The following is a 19907-nucleotide window of genomic DNA, read 5'->3' as shown; positions in this document are numbered from 1 at the left end:
TATTGAAATGCCTTTCTGCATTGAAAAATCCCATTAAATTTCCATGAGTGGGATCTGGTGACAGAGAGCAGAGTAGTGCTGATTACTTACGGACTGGCAGTGTCTGGAATATTTCTATTTTACTGTAGTCTCCTTGCCCTTTTCCATTTACTGCTGCAACCCTGATTTCATAAGTCGTATTTGGTTCCAGGCTGCTCAAAACAACCATTGCTAAGGAAAACAAAAACAAAAATACATTTACTTTACAGCATTGCGGTAAGGAAAAGCATTGGGTTTATTATAAATCTGGGAGATTAACCTCACAGGAAAATACCTGAAAACAAAAATAGAAGGTCATATGAGGATAATATATGAGTAGTCTGTTTTGTTCATTTTATTTTTCCTCCCACAAAGTACAACATATCCATGCCAGAAATAACAGCTTCTTTTGGAACACAAATACACAAAAAAGTCACTGAATACGTTATTTTTATTTTTAAAAGGTAAAATGACATAAATACACTATTTGTTCTGTGTGGCTAAGTATCTCAATTATACCAAGTCAGCATTTCTTCATAATGTCATGTAACTAAGGGGTTCAATCTACATGCCTGGACCTCTAGTGGGAATATGTCATTCTTGATAGAAAATATCATGAACTTGAATCTTCAGCAACTGGAGGTCATTGATTTTAAAATCTCAGAATAGTCTCGACAAGAGCAGTATCTTGCCCAAATGGTTAGTCTTGCCATATTGAAAGCAAATTCCATAACGTGTTTCTTCAAGGTCCATCTTCCTTTCTGATGCAGGTGGTGTTGCCAAAAGCAATTGTTCCTCACTGTTAAGAAAAACCCTAAAACAGTTTAAATGCCATATTATGTAGCTCTTTGAAAGGTTTGAAGAATGCCTATCCATCTCAAATACATCTCTGTGTATCTTTAAACCTAACTAACTTAACTCTAACTTTTGAGTACCATATGTAACTATCAATAATCTGTATTAAATTATACATTACATTTTTAAATTAACACAATAACTAAAAAAGAGGAGAAATATACACATCACAAAATTGATCTTAAATTGTATCAATAAATGAAAATCCATTTTAAAACAAAGTTATTCATCTTTATACTCTAATCCCCTTTTTACCTTTAAAAGAATTGGTTGTGATCATTAACCATTTATAACAAAGCCCATTTAAATGACAACAACTTTTATAAACAATATTTGGGAATTTGGGCATCATTCTTTCCAAACTGCTTCCTGCTCGTAGGGGGCTCTGTCATGGGGGATCTGAAGGAGATGCAGAAATCCTGGCTGTAATCTGTAAGGTTGCCTTGTCCCAACTGTTTTGAATGTTGGATCACCTGGGACTCTGTTTCAGGGGGTCTTGTTTGACCAAACCACATTAGTCTAGAAGGAAACCTCAGCTTTTCATTTTCTGTGGAAACAAAATTAGAAATCCTTTTCCCCAATAACTTATCCTTAGAGTTAAATTTGAAGTCAAAGCATTTTTTTCTTCAAGCTGATAAATTTTATTTTCTCATGGGAGGCTTATATAGGACCTTGGGCAAGATGTGAACAGGGTTTGAGTGTAGCCAGGGCATGGGCTCTGGCACATAAGCAGAGTGAGAAGGTCAGTAGAAGGAATGCCCTGAATTGTTTAGCTAACCTGTAATTGGCTGTCAATGGCAGCAGGAGAGATAGCCCTGAGCTGGTTAGCTACTTTTTACCTGGCTATTAAACTGTAGCAGGAGAGAGAGTCCTGAGCTATTCTTTCACTGGCTGTGAGACCACAAGCCTGTACCTTGGAATGTTCTGCTGAACATTCTGTTTATTTCTTTAAGAGGCATATATTCTGCCTGAGAGATCTGAGGCTGTGAGGATGGTGATGGTCTGCAAAAGTACTAGGCATGGCTTATTGAGACACTTTTGTCCACTTGCTGTGGGTGAAATTATTCTTCCCAGGCTGCTCTATATGAGACACTGACTTTTAGACTAAAGACCTTTAGACTAACATTCAAATATTCTCTACCTGTAATTGCACTGATTTTTATCTATGTCTATTCTACCTTACCACTAAAAAGGAGTTGAGACTATTGTGCATTAATAGATTAGCATGAAAAGGAAGCTTATTAGTTTAAAGAGATTTTGGTATTTTAACTTGTGGATACTGACATGTGGAATAACATATTTAATTAGTAAAGAAAAACTGTGTGCTTAAGGAAATGCAGGCATCTGGGAAATACATTTGGTATTTCAGTGCTTTACTGATTTGTATGCGAGCCTCAGTATATAATTTATTTCTCTGTCTTAATTTGTAGATTTGTAAAATGAACTATTATGTCATAAAATGTGAAATATGTCAGTGTATCCATCTGACCATGATGCAGTAAAACTTAAATTCAACAGAAAGCAAATCTATAGTGATTAAACCAGTCTGATCCTGATTGAACTGGCTTGAACAGGATAAAACCCGTCTGAACAGGATAGAGCTGGATTAAACTGGTCTGAATCAGTCTCAAACTGATCAAACTGGTCTGAAACAGATTGAACTGGAACAGGTCTGTACAGGTCTGAATCAGATTGAACCGGTCTGAACTTGACCTGTCTAACCAGATAGACCTAGTTTGATCTGGTCTAAAATGGTCTGAACAGGATAGAACCGGTATGAACTGTATGAAGCAGGTCTCTACTGGTCTGAACTGATGGAAATGGTCTGAACCTGTCTAAAATCGGAATAAATAAATCAGGTCAAATTTTAGCTTATTTCGTTCTCACTTACATTTTTATTATAATTTGTGATAAATTATACACTGTACCAAACCTGGGTTTATAATCATACAATTAAAGCACAGAGCTCAATAGCTACAAAACAACTTCTCAATGGGTACCTGTTATAATAAATGTGAAGCCCCCGATTTCACACAAAATTTTGAATTTTGTTTCAGGTTTTATATTCCTGCTTGTTGATAATTTTTCTTTTATTTTCTCCCTAATTTAGCTGTCAAAATTCTTTCATTGTTCCTAGGTAACACTGCTTATATTTGACGAAAAAAATACTATTGAAGACACAATCTCTTGGTAAATTCCTTGTTTTTATTTCATAATCGTCAAAAATTAAAGAAATTATTTTAACTAAAATCAATCTGATGGGAATGGTACCTCTTGATTATAATCAGTCAAGTCACATTCTAAGTTAAAGGGATAATTCAGAAGAGAAAAATATGAATAGTCATAAAAATGAATAAATTCTACTCAGTGAAGATAAAATTTATAAAGCTATTGATTTGTACTCTGATTACAACTTGATATACTTTTATTTAATAAAGTTATTACTTTTAGGAAGAAATGAGTTTCAAGGTATAGTATAGTTATATTTCCTTTATATAAAATACAGAATACTATATGTAAGTTTCCTAAGAGCAGGGAATGCTTAATGTCAATGCATAATCCAGAGGTCAACTGGAGATTATTGTTACAATTTTTAATCTGATTGCCCATAACAATTGTAAATACTAACAGAGTACTAAATGACATTTTTGTATAGATACATAGTGCATAATCATAATACTAAAATGAAAGCAACAAAATCTAATTCACAAAGCAACTAATTATTTTGTGATGAAATCTTTAAAATCCTTCCTTCTACATTTAACATCATGAATATGAACTAAAATTAGCAGAAAGAATACACTTCCGTATGGAAAGTTCTCTATATTTTACTCAATTTTATTACCTGAAAATAAAATCAAATGTACTTTGGATAATACATGACCAGTCACTGTCTCAGATTATGGTGAATGATACCAGTTTTAATAAAGGCAATTAATATGGAGAAACACTTGCTGGAGAGCAATAAACTTCTGAGTTTAAATACATGAGGTCATAACACACGAAGACTTGTAAGTTTTCAGGGCTTACTCCTCGAAATAGAAATCAATGAATATATAACTTAAACCACAGAAAAAGTATTTGGTTTAATAGGTCAATGCTTAGATGAGAGTAGTTATAAAGTTTTTAAAATGGGCAAGAATCATGGCTAAAATTAAATGTAGTATATAGATAAAGGTTATAATTCTATTGTTCATGAGGAAACCATCCTCTTAATATAATATTAACAATTTCATAAACTATCACTAACTTGACTGCCTAACCATGAGCTGAATAAGGACAACAATAGCTGTCTATTGATGGACAAGGGAACCCCACAAGGCCTGAATCCTGCTGAAAAAACTATGGGCCAATAAGAAATGCTGAGAGGAGAAGTAGTCTTCCACACCAAAGAAAGGGCACACTAGTTGGTTAACCAATTCAGTGGTCCACCCTGAACAGAGGCACTTAAATAACATTATACAGATAGAGCTTGTTGTAGTTACATATTTAGGAATATATATGTAAGTAAAAACAAGCAATAAAAGGGAGCACTATGGGTATGAAGGAGAGAAAAGAATTACATGGAAGGGTTTTGGAGGGAGGAAAAAGAGGAAAACTGATATGATTATATTGTAATCTCTAAAATCTAAAAGAAATTAAACATTCACCATATCTTACTAATTCTGTTATTTAATACATATTGGGTTATAATTATATTTAAATTAATTGCTGTGTCTAATTAATATATATTGAATAGAACTTAATATATCTGAAAGAAAAATGAGTAAATTCTACAAAATTAAAGAAGGAAAAACATGTATTAATTGGGCTAATGAATTAGTTCTCTGGACAGTCAACATGATCCACACAGCACTGGTCTTCAACCATATCCCTCTCGTTTTATGGGATAGGGATGCTATAACAGTGGAGCTCATGAGAGACCTGTGCTACAACTAATCAACAGATTTGAAGCATCAGAGTATTGACGAGTGTGCAGAAAGCTGCAAAAAGCCATGTGCTTATAGGTTAGCCTTATCACCTGATGGGATCAAGTAACTCTCATAAACAGACGTTCGATAAATTCTTAATGAATACTTTAAAATTAAACATCAGAGTCAAAAAAGGGCAAAAGCATGTTAAAAACAGATGGATGAAATGACTATTTTGGGTGAAAGTTGCCCTAATTTTGTTTTGTTGTTTAAATGAGACCATTAGTTGCAGGCCATGAAATGAATCAAAATAAAAGAAAATATAAAAGCTATTTATCTTTGACTGTGTTTCATTAGCTAAATATTATAAAATAGAACTATTTTAAAATGTCATTTTGAATACTAGTGAACATGTACATAGATGATTTTCATTTGTGTACAATAACAAATGAGAGATTACATAGATGATTCCTCCACAGCCAACACACTTCATCAGCTAATTGATCTTCCTCATTTCTATGATAAAAATATGCACCTGATTGAAGACGATTCCATGCACATATTCCTTTGTCTTGGCAAGCAAGCAAGAAAGACAAGCAACAAAGTTTAATCTTACAGTAATGTTCCCTATGAATCAGAATAGGGCAGTGGACATTATAAATTTAGAGATGTATTCTTAATAATTATGGTTAAAATTGGTAAAATTTAAGCTATTGAATTATCATAATATATACTGAAAGGAAAACTTTAATTTTGTACCTAAACCATAAAACCAAGTAATATATATATATATATATATATATATATATATATATATATACATATAGTGTGTGTGTGTGTGTGTGTGTGTGTGTGTGTGTGTGTGTGTGTTGGACTGTTTGTGCGTTTTCAACAAAATCTCCCTCTTCTAGGTGTTGCTTTTTTCAGGCACTTCACAGGAACATGGAAACCATGATGTCCGACTAACTGGCAATGGGAACCTACTTCTTTAGTTACATGACACACACCGAAGTTGATTTTGCATTATTTCACCACATTAACCTGTTCTATTCTATATCATGGTGGCTCAGTGTACTGAGTTTCACATCAGCTCAATTTTCAAGGAACAGAAGAAAAGGGGTCAAAACATGCTCCAAATACATTTTCAATGCTAGGCTGAAACACTCTGCAGAAAGGGAGTAGTAGGAGGACCTATAGAAATCCTTCCCAATTACAGGAACTAAGTATGAAACCAATGTAAAACAAGTTAGTTTGTTTTCAAGCCCAGTCTTATAAAAGCTTGCTCCAATAACCCTTATTCTGATTACCAACTTTTTGTGTGTGTGTGAATTTAAAGATTATTTTCTCACATAGAAAGAGCTGTGCACATGGTTCAAATTAAAGTGAGTAAAAGAAATATCTTACAGGGCAAATAATGCCTGAATCTGTAATTTGACTCGCATTCCTTAAAAAAAAAAATAGGAGGATATTGGCCACAAATTGTCCATAATTTTGTGGCATATTACGAAACACAGCATTTCTGAACACCTATGGTGGAGACTGAAAGGCATCCACCACTTGAAAATTGCAAGGCTGCCCACTCTGTAAGAGAATTGCACCTCAGACTATGAAGTTAGTTAACAGATTTATTTCCTTCCTGTGCCCATACAATTGGACAATAGAACTATGGACTGATGTGTGGGATGGCTTCTTTCCCTGTAATTTATTAGAAATTCAAAAGCAAAAATTGCATTTCTGTGTAACTAGATTAAAGACTACTCCATGTTGTCTAAGGACAAATGGTATAAATAAATGCATATCCCTGCAACATTAAGTCAGCATGACTTGGAAGTCGTACATCGCTTTGTTAGGTACAAGTTTTGTTAAGAAACAGGTTTCCTTCCCTAACTTAATGTTTTAGTTTGAAATATGGTTGAGTTTCTTAAATAACCATTGGCTATAACTGCAAAATTCTAGCTAAAATTGCAAAGTGTACATTAAAATAATGATATTTCAGTTGGCTCATGAAAAAAAGGCATGGACTTTAAAAAAATACCATAGTTTTACAACAATTGAAATACTAGAGGACGGCATTGGCTGTTCTTTTGGAGTTCAATTCCTATCACCCATGTGGTGGCTCACAAATAATCTGAAATAAAATCTGGCATCCTATTCTATCCTGCACACCTATATGCAAACAGAACATTGTATACATAAATAAAAAAGAAAGAAGGGTGAGTTTTCAGAGTTCTTCAGGTATAAATGTTTAGAGGAGATGTCAAAGTTTGATTAGGAAGAAAGGTTCAAGGTAAAATTGAAAAGAGGAAGAAAAAGAGGGGATGTTCAAAACTAAGTGTACAAAGAAAAATATGGAAACCTAATATTTTATAAGCTTTAAAACAAAACTAAAAGTTTTGAAGAGAAGAGCCTATGTATAATCCTCTAAGACAGTGAGAGTTATACTAAAAAAAAATCCCTGTTCTAGCTGTAGATTTTTTCCATATGAGTTGTTGCTCAGTGAGACATACAAAATCCGCTACAATACAGGCTATGGCGACTGCTTTTGCTGGCCCATTTCAAATTGATAAGACCTTATTGCCTTATTGCAAAAGATACTTCCTCCTTACCATATCGCTGTCACAGCACAAGGTGCTACTATGCAGAATGCAAGGGAGAAGTCCTCAACAGTCTTTCCCATCTGTGAATGTTGCAAGTCACCATAGTGAAGGTAACCATCTGCTTTCTGACTGGATTTATGATCCACACCAAAGGACGAAGCACATGCCTAGTCAAAAAATCTGTACAACATTCCAGTAATGAGGAGCTACTAGATATCAGAGGGGGCAACAAATGAATGCCACTTTGCTAATAATCATAGCCTCAAACTTACTTAAATTTGAATCCCTATGTCTATACACTAGTATAAATAATGAGAAACATCCTAGTGAATGCCTGGAGTGTCTGGACCCAAATGTTGAATAGCCCATGGTTAATGTACAACACTAAATAATATATTTAAATAATAAATTATGGGGAAATATATTTATGGCAAAACAACTTCATTCATTGGTTATTTCCATATGAATTTTTCATGAAAATTGAAATTATTCTACTTACTAAAACTCCTACAAGGCCTGTGAAATTGACAGAGAATAAGCAAAGCCTGGTATTTTATGCTAAAAGATTTAATGTCCACAAATCACATTTCCAATAGTTACAAAGATTAGATTTTGGAAAATAAGAAGTGAAATATTTGTGTTTCTAAACATTTTCAATTGGGACATTTTGATGATGTCATTTCTGTAGTCAGGAAGTTTTGTTCTCCATAATGGCAAGGGTGTTCTCTTTAAAAAGACAATGATTGAGTGGTAGATTATGTGGAGTGTAGGGAGGAAATCATGCAATCTAATTTGTTGTGCCAATTTATAATGCAGATATAAAAAGCTTCAAAATCTCCCTCATGAAATTCACTTGTGTTTAGTGGGGCTTAATAAAATGCAAAGCAGAATAAATTACTAATACTAATTGGTATCCAAAGGCAAATGTTTGATAATTTCCTCCTATACCTAGAAAAGGAAAACGCATATTAAGCCTATGAAAATGCAAATAATGGCACTAACCACCTGCTTAATGACAAGGGCAAGTACAACCTGTTTCTCTTACATAATTCATTTTCTATTTATCAAGAAATTTGAATACTTAATGTCTGTTGAACAGCCACAGAACAGGTGTTTTCTACTGAAAACCTTGCTGTTTTAAAGCTGTTTGCATTTAAAAGAATATAAAAGTAGATTCCTACACTGAGCAAAGCTAACTCTCAAGCCAGTATTTTGAAGATGAAGCTCAAAGATCATAATGTTTAAACGTCTTAAGGAGAATGCTTTTTTTTTTGAATACCAAGAAAATTCAGGGAAGGTTTAATAACAGCTGAGAATTATTGTTCTTGGAAGCAGAGATTAAGCTTGTCTAACATTCATGAAGTCTTGGATTGTAATTCAGCACTAAAATACATATTCTCCTCAGCATAATCTTATGAACATCATGAAGATAATTACATTAATTGTGCCTATATATAAGATACTATCTTCTCAGATAACAAAATCATATCTCAAAGAGATTAAAACAAAGTGTGGATACTGTACTTGGATATAAAAGAGTTAGGCTCAAACAAATAAGTACCAATCTGCACAAACGTACATAAGTATATTTAAGTAATTTCACATGACTTAAAAATTGTGTGTTTTAGTTTTATTGACATTAACATGACTTATCGGTATCTTATCATTAGTTACATTAAAAGTTTATCTTCATTCAAGAATTTAAGATTAAAAAGAAGTATGCTTTATGTATGTGTGTGTATATATATATATACATATATATATGTCTACGTATTTACATAAAGTCAAAAACACATTTTATAATGTACTAATAATACATCTAAAGACAGCAGTGATATTTTGTGTCATAGTACATTTTAAAATCCAAAAGAAATGTCCAAAAGAATTATTGTCACTGTAGCCCCATAAGTAAAAGGGTGACAAAGGACTAAGCCAATTTCTATTTTATTTTAGGCTTATTCCATGGGAGGAAACATGCCTGGTACTGAACCTCTTGCTACGAACTGAAGGATGGGAGCTCACTAACACTGCTAAATAGACACAGCCTCTAATAGACCCCTGAATTCAACTTAGCTCCACAGACTATTGAAGATATCAGACCTTATTCGTAGGCTTTCTTTGCATAATAAGTGGTAGATGATGTTGAAACTCACAACTAGTCATAATACAGAGAATATGTGACTACTGAGTTCTCAGCCAGAAATGGCAAAGCTATGTCACACCTGACCCAAGGCTCAGGGCCACGATGTAAAAGAAGCAGATGTATGGGAAGATCTAAGGAAATTTTGTCTTCTGTATAAGAGTGACAACCCCATTAATGAAGGCATGATGCCTGGATGATAATGATGCTTTGGGTGACAGTCTAAAACCTGCACAAGTCATCATTTCAGTATGCAGTGGGAGGGAGGTCATAAAGTGTACATAGTTGTGTTTAGTTGATGGCTCCTAGGGGAGGGAAGAAAGTTTTCTGTAAAGGTGTTTCTGCCTGGAAGGTTGACCTCCCCTGTAGTAGATGGCCCCACACCCAGATGCCAGATGTATATCCATAACACAGACTGAAGTTGATGTGTCACTATATATATATATATATATATATATATATATATATATATATATGAATCCATAATTGTGAAGTAGGTAGGATGGATTCAGGAGGGGTTGGGAGAAAGCTTAGGTTTAAAACTTTCAGACATAATAAAATATTCTTAATTAAGTTCCATTTCATTTTCACATTTTCATTGAGATCATTTAATCTCCTTCATAATAGCTATGTCAAAAGGGAATCTTGCATCTTCTTCCCAGGCACTGATTTTCAGAAATTCATGGAAGTAGATGATGTATGCATATTTTCTACTTCATATGACCAATTTTATAGTTTTTGTTAAAGGTGGAGAAAAAATATGTACAAGTGTGAAGTTTCAGCAGAGTCTCATCTCTGAAACCATTTCTAATCATGAATGTCAATAGTGCATGTATAATTCTGTAGAAGGACTCTAGTGGAGGAAAAAACTGCAATGCAAATATAATCTGTAACTGAATAATGAATATACTTTACAATCCTTAAACTTTCATTGCATGCTCTACTGTACTAGAAAAATCATAAATTATCTTCATATAGAATATGTAAAGATTGTTTTGAACAGTTGAGAAAAGTGTTTATGAAACAATTTCACCTCTTTTTTTCCTAGTATGTGTATAATTTTACCAATATGGTTTAAATTAATTATATAAAATACAAACACACACACACAATCACACACACACACACACACACACACACACACACACACACAGACACACCATAAGTCTTTTAAAAATACATGGATACAATGAAGACAGTACAATTCTTTTGTTTAAAATTTAACCAACAAGAAATTCCTCTGCAAAATGCAAATTAGGACAAAATCACCTTCCCTGAAAACAGAGTATTAGTGTGTGGACTATAATTCACTCCTTCCCTTGCAATTGACAAGAGTTTACTATACTTGGATTGGACACAGATGAACTTCACAGTCAGTTTTCCCTTTACCATGCAAAATATAAATATTTTAAAAGTCAAGCTTTTCCTTCAAGTACTTTTATGTTGGAAATTGTATAATCACTGAAAATATTCCTGGAATAAATGTTTAAAGCACTAACATCTATTTTGAGTAGTACATGTAAATAGGTTTGGAAATAACTCTAGACATTTACTGTTCCATATTGTTTATGTAAAAGTGAAATCATATCAAGACTCCCCGTGGAATGCCTCAACCTCCTTGGGGACCATAAATGGGATAGGATGTGGGTAGTGGGGGGGGGCAAGTGAGGACAGGCAGGTGAGGGAACAGGGATTGATGTGTAAAACAAGCTTGTTTCAAATTTACATAAAAAACTATTATCAAATAATTGAAATCATATCATTCGAAAGAAAATTAAGGTTGGTAAGAAAAATTATAAAGAACTGGATTAAAAGGATCACTGCAGGATAAACATGTTGAACCATAGCTTGTAAGGGTGACACACTAACTTTTTCCTAATGGTAGGTAACAGGCCATTTATAGATCTTCCTATGGAGTAGTCACATTGACTGAAGTATGAATGCATTCTCAGTTATCTCAAAAGAACAATTTAAGTCACCCCAATCTATACCTAAGGACTGGTATATCACAATATTTAAAAAACCTGTATTAGTGATTATGGGTTCAGTGTAGCTTGTATTCAATATTATTCAATATTTATAATGTGTGCCTATACTACATCATAAAATGCACATTGAGATAATTTCCTACAACACATCAATGAGAACAATAAAGAGTATATTTATTATACTAGTCTATATATTATATACTATGATTAGTTGGAGGTTAAAGAGGGGAGGGAAAGCAGAGGGAATATATATATATATATATATATATATATATATATATATATAGAGAGAGAGAGAGAGAGAGAGAGAGAGGAGTAAACATAGGGTTCCATTTTCCATTTAAGACCTTGATGGATGCAATGGCAGATGTGGCAGATGTGTGTCAGCATGCTGGGACAACCTATTAATTTAATTATTTCATGTGAATATAAATATAAGTAAATGATTCCATGATAAGTTAGCTAATATCCCTTATCCCCTGAGGAAATATACACAAATTTATAATTAAGACATAAAGTAAAACATAATATAAAGACATTAATAATAAGTTTATAATTTAATATGTCATTAAGTTATTTAGAAAACAAATGAAAGAAAAAGTTGGTTCTTATGCAATCAATACACCTACAAAACTATTACAATATTACTTTCAAACGTGTAAAGTATGATGTGCCAGATTGAAAAGAAAGAAAAATACATTGTATGCTAAAATTTATTTATGCCTTATGTTACTTTGGGTGACTGATATTTAGATAAGTAGTCACTCATTAAATCAACACCACAATATCATAAACTATGCATCATCCCCACAGTTACTCTCTTCATGCTGCCTCATACATAATATAAGATCTTCTAGTTCAGTAATTATTTAGATGGCAATATAGTATTGGTACTGACAAATGCTATAAGTGGATTCTAAATCATACATGCTTTGCCTAATATAAATGTTATTAATAGTTGGAGGTTAAAGAGGAGAGGAAAAGCAGAGAGAGGAGATGAGAGACAGAAGGAGAGGGAGGAATAAATAGGGAGTCCCATTTAAATCAAACAAGAGCTGCTTATTTATGAACAGTGAAGTCAGTAATTAGATATAGATATGAGCAATATATAGTACATAGTAATTTACAAATAAGAAAAATAGAGTGTATAAACTATATGCTCATAAAAAATGGATGAATAAGGGAAATAAATAGCTAAAACTTTCAAAGAAACCGGAAAAGCGGGACCACATGTATGGAATTTGAAGGTAGTCTCAATAGACAAATACCGTGAATTCTTAATTTTTCTGATTAAGATAATGCCACACAACAATTAAAGAAGCAATATTAAATTGCCTATTTGTAACCGTATACAAAAATAAATTGTCAATAGTTGATTCATTGATTTTTTGGGGTATTTTTATTTTAGGATACCATGTTGTTGTTATTACAGAATTGAGAATATACTGCACTGCAATCAGTTCCATTTTCTCTTCTCAGAATAGTTCCATTATTTTACTCACACAAATCAAAAGTGTTAAGTTAGAGTTGAAGATATGACATGGAGAGTAGACAGCACAGCCATCCTCACTATTTCTTACAGATTATTCTAAACTAACACTCACAAACTTGTAATGTCTTTTATTTCCTCCTATAACTTATAAAATAATGAGAAATCAAGACACCTTTTCAAATCACAACAGAATTTTCCATTTCTAAAAGGAATATTATGCATTATTTCAACTTCTCAGAAATAGACATTTCATTTACTTTAATGGCACAACTTGAAATAAAAACTTCCATCTTTCAGTTGTGTATTTCCAAAGCACAAGTTAGAAACAAAATTAATAGACATTTGAACTCATGTAGATGGTTTTGTAAATACCTATGTCACTTAGCTGATTTGTAATATCTCATTCACACCTATTTATAGAAAATGTGAATGAATAAAAATTAGGATATATTTCAGAATATTTATCTTCCATAAAAGCCTGTCAGCAACTATATTTTCATGAAGGGATAAATGAAATCTTTTCCTAGAATATGATTTTATGATTCAATTTATCTCTTCTATTCTTATTAAAGTAGCTGGCTTAAATAACAGAATGAAGTACAAGGCAAAGTAGCTGGCATGACATACAGAAAACTATGGTGATATCTTATCTGTACTCTATAAAATAAAGCTTGCCTGAAGATCAGAGGTTGAAATAGCCACCACAGAAGCCAGGCAGCTGTGGCACACACCTTTAGTCCCACATCTGGGAGCAGGATTAAGAAGCAATATCGCTGGGCAGAGAGGGAAGTGATAAGGCAGGGCAGAGACAGGATCATGCTCTCTTTTCAGCTGGGAAGTTAAAGAGGTAAGGTGTGGCTGTGGCTTGCTCCTTTGTCTCTCTGATTTTTCAGCATTTACCCCAATATCTGAATATGAGTTTTATTATTAAGAACAAATAGAGCTTGCACAACAAAAAACAATGTGTTTGATACCTAGAAATTTAAAACACAACCCACTCTCTGGAAGAAAATAACAACAACAACAACAACAAAAAAATGTCAGCAGTATATTAAAATTATTCTTATTATTCTTAAGTAAATAAATTGGATATGATTTCCCAACACCATTGCAAGAAGAGAAATAAGGATGAACAATAGGAATTAAATCATAGAGGCCATAATATCAGAGTTGATTACTCAGTATATATGAAGTAAAGGACTCACTTTGAACTCCATGGGAGCGTACTATTTTCCAGGTTTCTGATGTCACTTCTTTGACATCCACTTGGTAGTGGTGAATAGGCACGCCTCCATGGGAGTCAGGTTTGTTGAACAAGATCTTGGCTGTGGTCTGAGACAGCTCTATAATCTTCACTCCATGGGGACTGGAGGGCACATCTACAAAGGAAACAACCTGGACAATGTGGATGGCTAGAACTAAGACTCACTGTGCTGCAAGGATTAAACATTAAGCGGTGAGGTGAAAGATATTGATAGTGCTCTAGAATGTGTTTCTGGGTCATTCAGGAAAAAAACAATGTCATAAGTTCAAATTACACAACATAAAGCATGCCACATGCACTGCTAGAGTGCAGAAATGGAAAACAGCTGGTGAGTGTTCTTTAGCTGAGAAAATACTGATGAGTATATGTTTTTGAATACCACTTTTTATTGTCTTCAGGTTGCTTTTCCTCTCTGGAGCCTTCCTTGCTTCTGAGGTGTTTTACGAAAGTTTCAATGTGAAGCATTTTTATTGGTATGTTGATTGAGATGATGCTGCATTCCTATATAACTTCAGGTGGATTGGATCTTTTAATAATGAGAATTCTTCCACCTCCAGAACAAAGGACATACATTTTTTTTATTCAGTCTACCATCAATTATATTTTATGGTTTTGTGTTCATTTATATAGATATTCCCTTTCCTTAGAGCATTATTTACTACTTATGTTTATTTCTTTTCTTTAGCTATTTCTTGATTATTTTTGAAGGGCTTTGACAGTGCTAGTACATAGTAATATTATTTATTAATATGTATAGTGATATTGAGTTCTTTACATTTTTAGACCATTTGTGTGTCCAATTGTGTAAGATTATACCTATAAAGACAAATTAGAAGTGAGTAATTACTCTCCTACATCATTCTTTTGTTTATGATTTCTAATACTATGTTTAATAAAACTGAAAATGAAAAATATTTATTCTTGTATTGTTCTTCTGAGGATGAAATCCCTTCACAACCACTTCCATCTGATACAATGTGCTTCATAGAAGATCAATCTGGCCTTTCTTATGCTGAGGTATATCAGAGACAGACATCTTGTATTGTCTGACATTAGTTTGTAATGCAACCTATATATGGAAGCAATATGGTCATACATTTTCCTGATGCAGCATACTCTTCTGTTTCCTGACTTGAAATTTGATTATGTTATTCCTAGATTCTACCCTGTCTTAGCTTCTGAGGTCTGGATAGCTAACACCTATGGAGGTTGATGACAAAAGATGTGAGTCAGATTTACCTCTTTCAGATTCTAACAGCATATAATAATAATGTCATGACATTGGAAGAAATTGATGTTTAAAAATTGTGCTTAACCTAAATTTGATCCTGACTTTCAATACTTAAATCTTGAGTCCTATTTTCAGTTTCTCTCATTTACTACATGGATTGAAATGTCCAAGTCTTCTTTGCCTGGATTCTTTTTGTTTTTTTGGAGGAAAATTGGGTGCCCAGTTTTGGTTGTCAAAAGTGGTGAATCTCAATCTCATGTTTGAGGAGGTTCACATGGGCAAAAGAATCTGCAGACATCGAGGAGAGGAGCCACTGGGCTCCTCAGTCCCTGGTCTAATCTCAGTCTGAGGTATGGCTGTAAATTCAATAATGTGATAGTTTACTAGCCAAGTTTCCTCATCTCCTGCTAGTAGTTGTAAAATGAACCCTGGGTCTCATTGAGGCTATTTTGGTAGTTGCAGCCTAGGTGATAACTACTGTATTTGCTTTCATTTGATTTTTATACACAAGTATTTCTAGTCAATTTGTTCTTTCTGTGATAACAGATGCAATTTCCTTATCTGTCTGACTAAAGTCCTAAGTGGTAAGTGGATTGTGACCAAATAGAAAAAAAAAATCGATACAGGAAGACATGATATGTCAGTACTAGGCATTAACTGTGTCAGTTTAATAACTATGTTCAGATGGATTTCATCAGGTACTTTTGAATGGCTTTTTAATTTCTAGTAAGATATACACAGGGTTAGGGTTAGGGTTAGGGTTATCTATCTATCAATCATCTATGCATCCATCCATCCATATATTTTATACAATAAAGACACCCAGGGAACTTGGAAAAAGAAACTCTCCAACTTTGTGCTGAGCTTAAATCATTCTCGTGGTTATTTTTCAATTAATGGGTCATTCTGCATTATGAATAAACATCCCCATACTTCAATCTTCTATTTCTATTCTTTAGACAAAATATACATATATTCAAAGGAAATATGTGACTATATCTTTCATTATTTCACTATTCACTTTGACAAACAGCGGACTGATCACAGAACATATTTCTGCAGTCCTCCAAAAATGCCTCATTTCAAAGTAGTTCTTACTCTTTCATATCACAGTACATTTGTTGTCAATGTCACCTTGACCTGTTTAGTCTTTCCATTGTTATTGGCCCCATTTCTTTCTTATTCAGTTCCAGTCCAAAACCTGACATTTATTTGAAGCTTTTCCCAGGAACTCCAATCAGAAATCAATTTCATGTTGCCAAGTGTCTCTCTCTCTCTCTCTCTCTCTCTCTCTCTCTCTCTCTCTCTGTGTGTGTGTGTGTGTGTGTGTGTGTGTGTGTGTCTCTCTTTTCTTTTTTCAAGTACTACTGTAACCCATAGGTACTGAACTCTAACTTAGGTAACAGCGGGGTACATTTATTATTCAAGTTTTCATTCCTGAGATCCAGAAGTGTATACTGCACCTAGGGGAAACTCTCCACACATCTGTTGAGAGAGAAGTAAACTAGTCATTAGGATTTGGTATTAAAAAATATTAAAAGCTCTGCTTTTCTTACAGAATGATCATGAAAAAAAGATTTATGATTAGTTACTGAAAAGCTGTTTTTACTCCATGAATTTTATATGGGCACATCTTTCCAAGGTATTTCACTGACAGAAACTTAGATTTATAATCAAATGATGAAACTGTGTCTTTCAAATGAACTAACTTTACCACATTGATAGTTCAAGGCCATGTGATCACACAAAGCCCTGAACCGATGATTATACTGCCTACAAAATTCTGTTCAATTGACATAGATTAACCTCTAATCAAGTCTCTCTTCTCCAAAGTGACTTTTGGAACTTTATCTGTGACACGGATGAACATATAGGTGGCAGCTTTATGATATTTGTGAATTAAATCAATCTCGGGAAGAAAAATGAAGTATTGAATTTGACTGGGTCTCTGTAGGTTAAAGAGATGAGTCAAATATGACAAGTTGAACTTTAAAAGTTGGAAGTACAGGCTCTGAAGTGAGGTTAAGAAAACTATATGAGCAGTGCCAGAATCAGAGATTTCACTTCACAGCAATAGGAAGAAGTACTAGAAAGATAAAAATGAAAAATTTTTCTTATAAAAATTAAATATCTAAAGTAATCAAAATCCTTCTTCTATTTACCATACATTTTCTTGTGATATTTAAGCAAAAAGTGCATTGTTACACTATTATCCACTGAGAAGACAATTTACCTGTATGAACAATGGTAGACTGTAAAAACAGCTATCTCCTACCTATGAATGCTTACTTTGTTTTTGTTGCTTTGAAAGCACAAACTCAGATTGTCTTATGTCAGACTTGTGGATGTCTTCTTAGACACATGTAAAGGAAACCTTCAGCCCTGAATTGAGGTTTACATTGCTTAGCTGCTGGATGTTAATTGATTACACTTTCTTAATACCACTACCTTAAATTTTCCAAGAGAATAAAAAAAAAAGAACTGGTATTTGGAAAGGAATATAATATTTATTATCCTGATTGCAGCATTATGTGCATTATATATTAATAAATTATTGCCACATATTATAATAATACTAATATGTTTTTCATTACATGTAGGAAAGATATACATTACTGTAAAAATAAACTAGATTCATTATGTTAATAGATAAAGAAAACAGAAATGATGCTTGCAGGTGTGAACTCCTTGGGAAATCCAGTGAAGCAATTTACATGTGCTCATGCTCATTGTTAAACCATAGTTTAGACTGAAATATAAGTAATATTTTTGTGCATAAAGACATGTCTAGGGCATATTGTTTCACAGTCCATGAATATCCATTCTGTTTTACAAATGGATGAGATTAATCTACGAAGTATACTGAATTATGATACAAATTATGATTATAACTTTATGATTTAATTAAGCTGAAAATATCTGTCATAATATACTTTATCAGGCTGTTCTTCTATGACAGAGAAAATATCAAAATAGATCATAAATCACAAACTGTCCAATTCATGAACATATGTGATTAGAATATGTGTCTTATCTCCATAGTAATATGAAATCAAAATGCTACTAAATATTGCATTATCATGAGTAGAACTATGTTTGTATACTTTGAGATATTTGGGTGTTTTTTCTAAATAGTCACATTCCTAAATAAAATATTTGCCTTCAGTTCAGGAAACACTATTCATTAATTAGTGACTATTAGCAAAATGCCATTTATTACTAATTTTTGAGCCACAAATAGTTGTTGATTTTGTCAGTATTATTGTATAAGGTAATAACTATTTTCCCCCACACAACTAGTATGTGTATATGTTAATTTGCCTTAGCCTCTTCCAACATTATTCATACTTTAAAATTATTCAATTTTATAAGACATTATAAAAAATATGTTGTAGCATTTTTAATCTAAGCCTTTTTAGTATTTTGACTTCATAACAACTTTGGCTTCTGCTTACTCCACTGGATACATGTTCTTAAGAATCATGCATGTTTGATTAGGTTCTCCTCTAGTTCGGGGAAGAAATACCACAAATATTTCTTGGTGCTATTTGGATTGCCTCTCATAGGATCAAGTATAATGTTCTCATTACTAGTGGTGTTGACACCAATCAATTGGTTAATAGGGTATATGATAGGTTTTCCAACTCTGAAGAATTTCCTATGATGACAAATTAGACATAATTTAAGATTATCTCTATTACATTATGTCACTGAATTTTCTTGTACCTCTGTAGAAGCAATTCTTGTCTCTGATGAAATATGCTAGATTTTAAATAAAACTCACATATTTATGAATGCTTTATGTATATTTTAAAAGGTTGTTTTATATTAATTTATATATATTATTAAAAATATATGTTTCCTACTGTAAAAATTTCACATATACATGAAAAGGTGTTAAATTTTGAAATGAGCTTCAAATACTAAATAGAATGTAAGTGGTTACTATTCACTGTCAAATGATTTTGTTCTATTATGTATCCCTTGGTTTATGACTTTAAAGAATGTTTTATAATATGACTTAAAATGTGTAAATATTACTCTTGATTGCTTGTAAAATTAGTTGATGCAATTTTATTAACTTAAAATTCATTTGAGTATAAAGTTATTTTATAAATGTCAGATATTATTGTTCTATACTTACCTGCTAACTCAAGAACATATTCCTGAAACCTAGTACCTATACGGTTAGTAGCAGTGCAGTTATATCGTCCAAAGTCATTGTCTGATGTAGGGGCAATCTGAAATAAACATAATAACAAAAATGCAAATGCTAAAACATCAAGGATATTTTTAAAGGCTGAAGCATGTGTACTATTTACACATTTATTCAGTTATTTTTACATATGACCACTCATAGAATTTTTTGTTTATCCAACAAGCAATATTAAATAAAGCTAACATGTCTTTT

The 19907-nt window shown here is 32.9% G+C and overlaps 1 protein-coding gene across 1 annotated transcript in view; it reads right to left on the bottom strand.

Moving 5' to 3' along the window:
* Positions 1–19907, bottom strand: part of Ncam2 (neural cell adhesion molecule 2) — a 343990-nt gene that overhangs the window by 46919 nt on the left and 277164 nt on the right. Inside the window, exons 11-13 of the mRNA XM_051191784.1 lie at positions 19641–19737; positions 14207–14380; positions 91–210 (exon numbers count right to left, since the gene is read on the bottom strand). Of these exons, the coding sequence (XP_051047741.1) occupies positions 91–210; positions 14207–14380; positions 19641–19737 (391 nt within the window). The remainder of the gene's footprint in view (positions 1–90; positions 211–14206; positions 14381–19640; positions 19738–19907) is intronic.

Source organism: Phodopus roborovskii, unplaced genomic scaffold (assembly GCF_943737965.1).
Source record: "Phodopus roborovskii unplaced genomic scaffold, PHOROB, whole genome shotgun sequence".
Classification (NCBI taxonomy): domain Eukaryota; kingdom Metazoa; phylum Chordata; class Mammalia; order Rodentia; family Cricetidae; genus Phodopus; species Phodopus roborovskii.
Note: the sequence above shows the minus strand (reverse complement) of the source record. Positions and strands in the feature narration are given on the sequence as shown.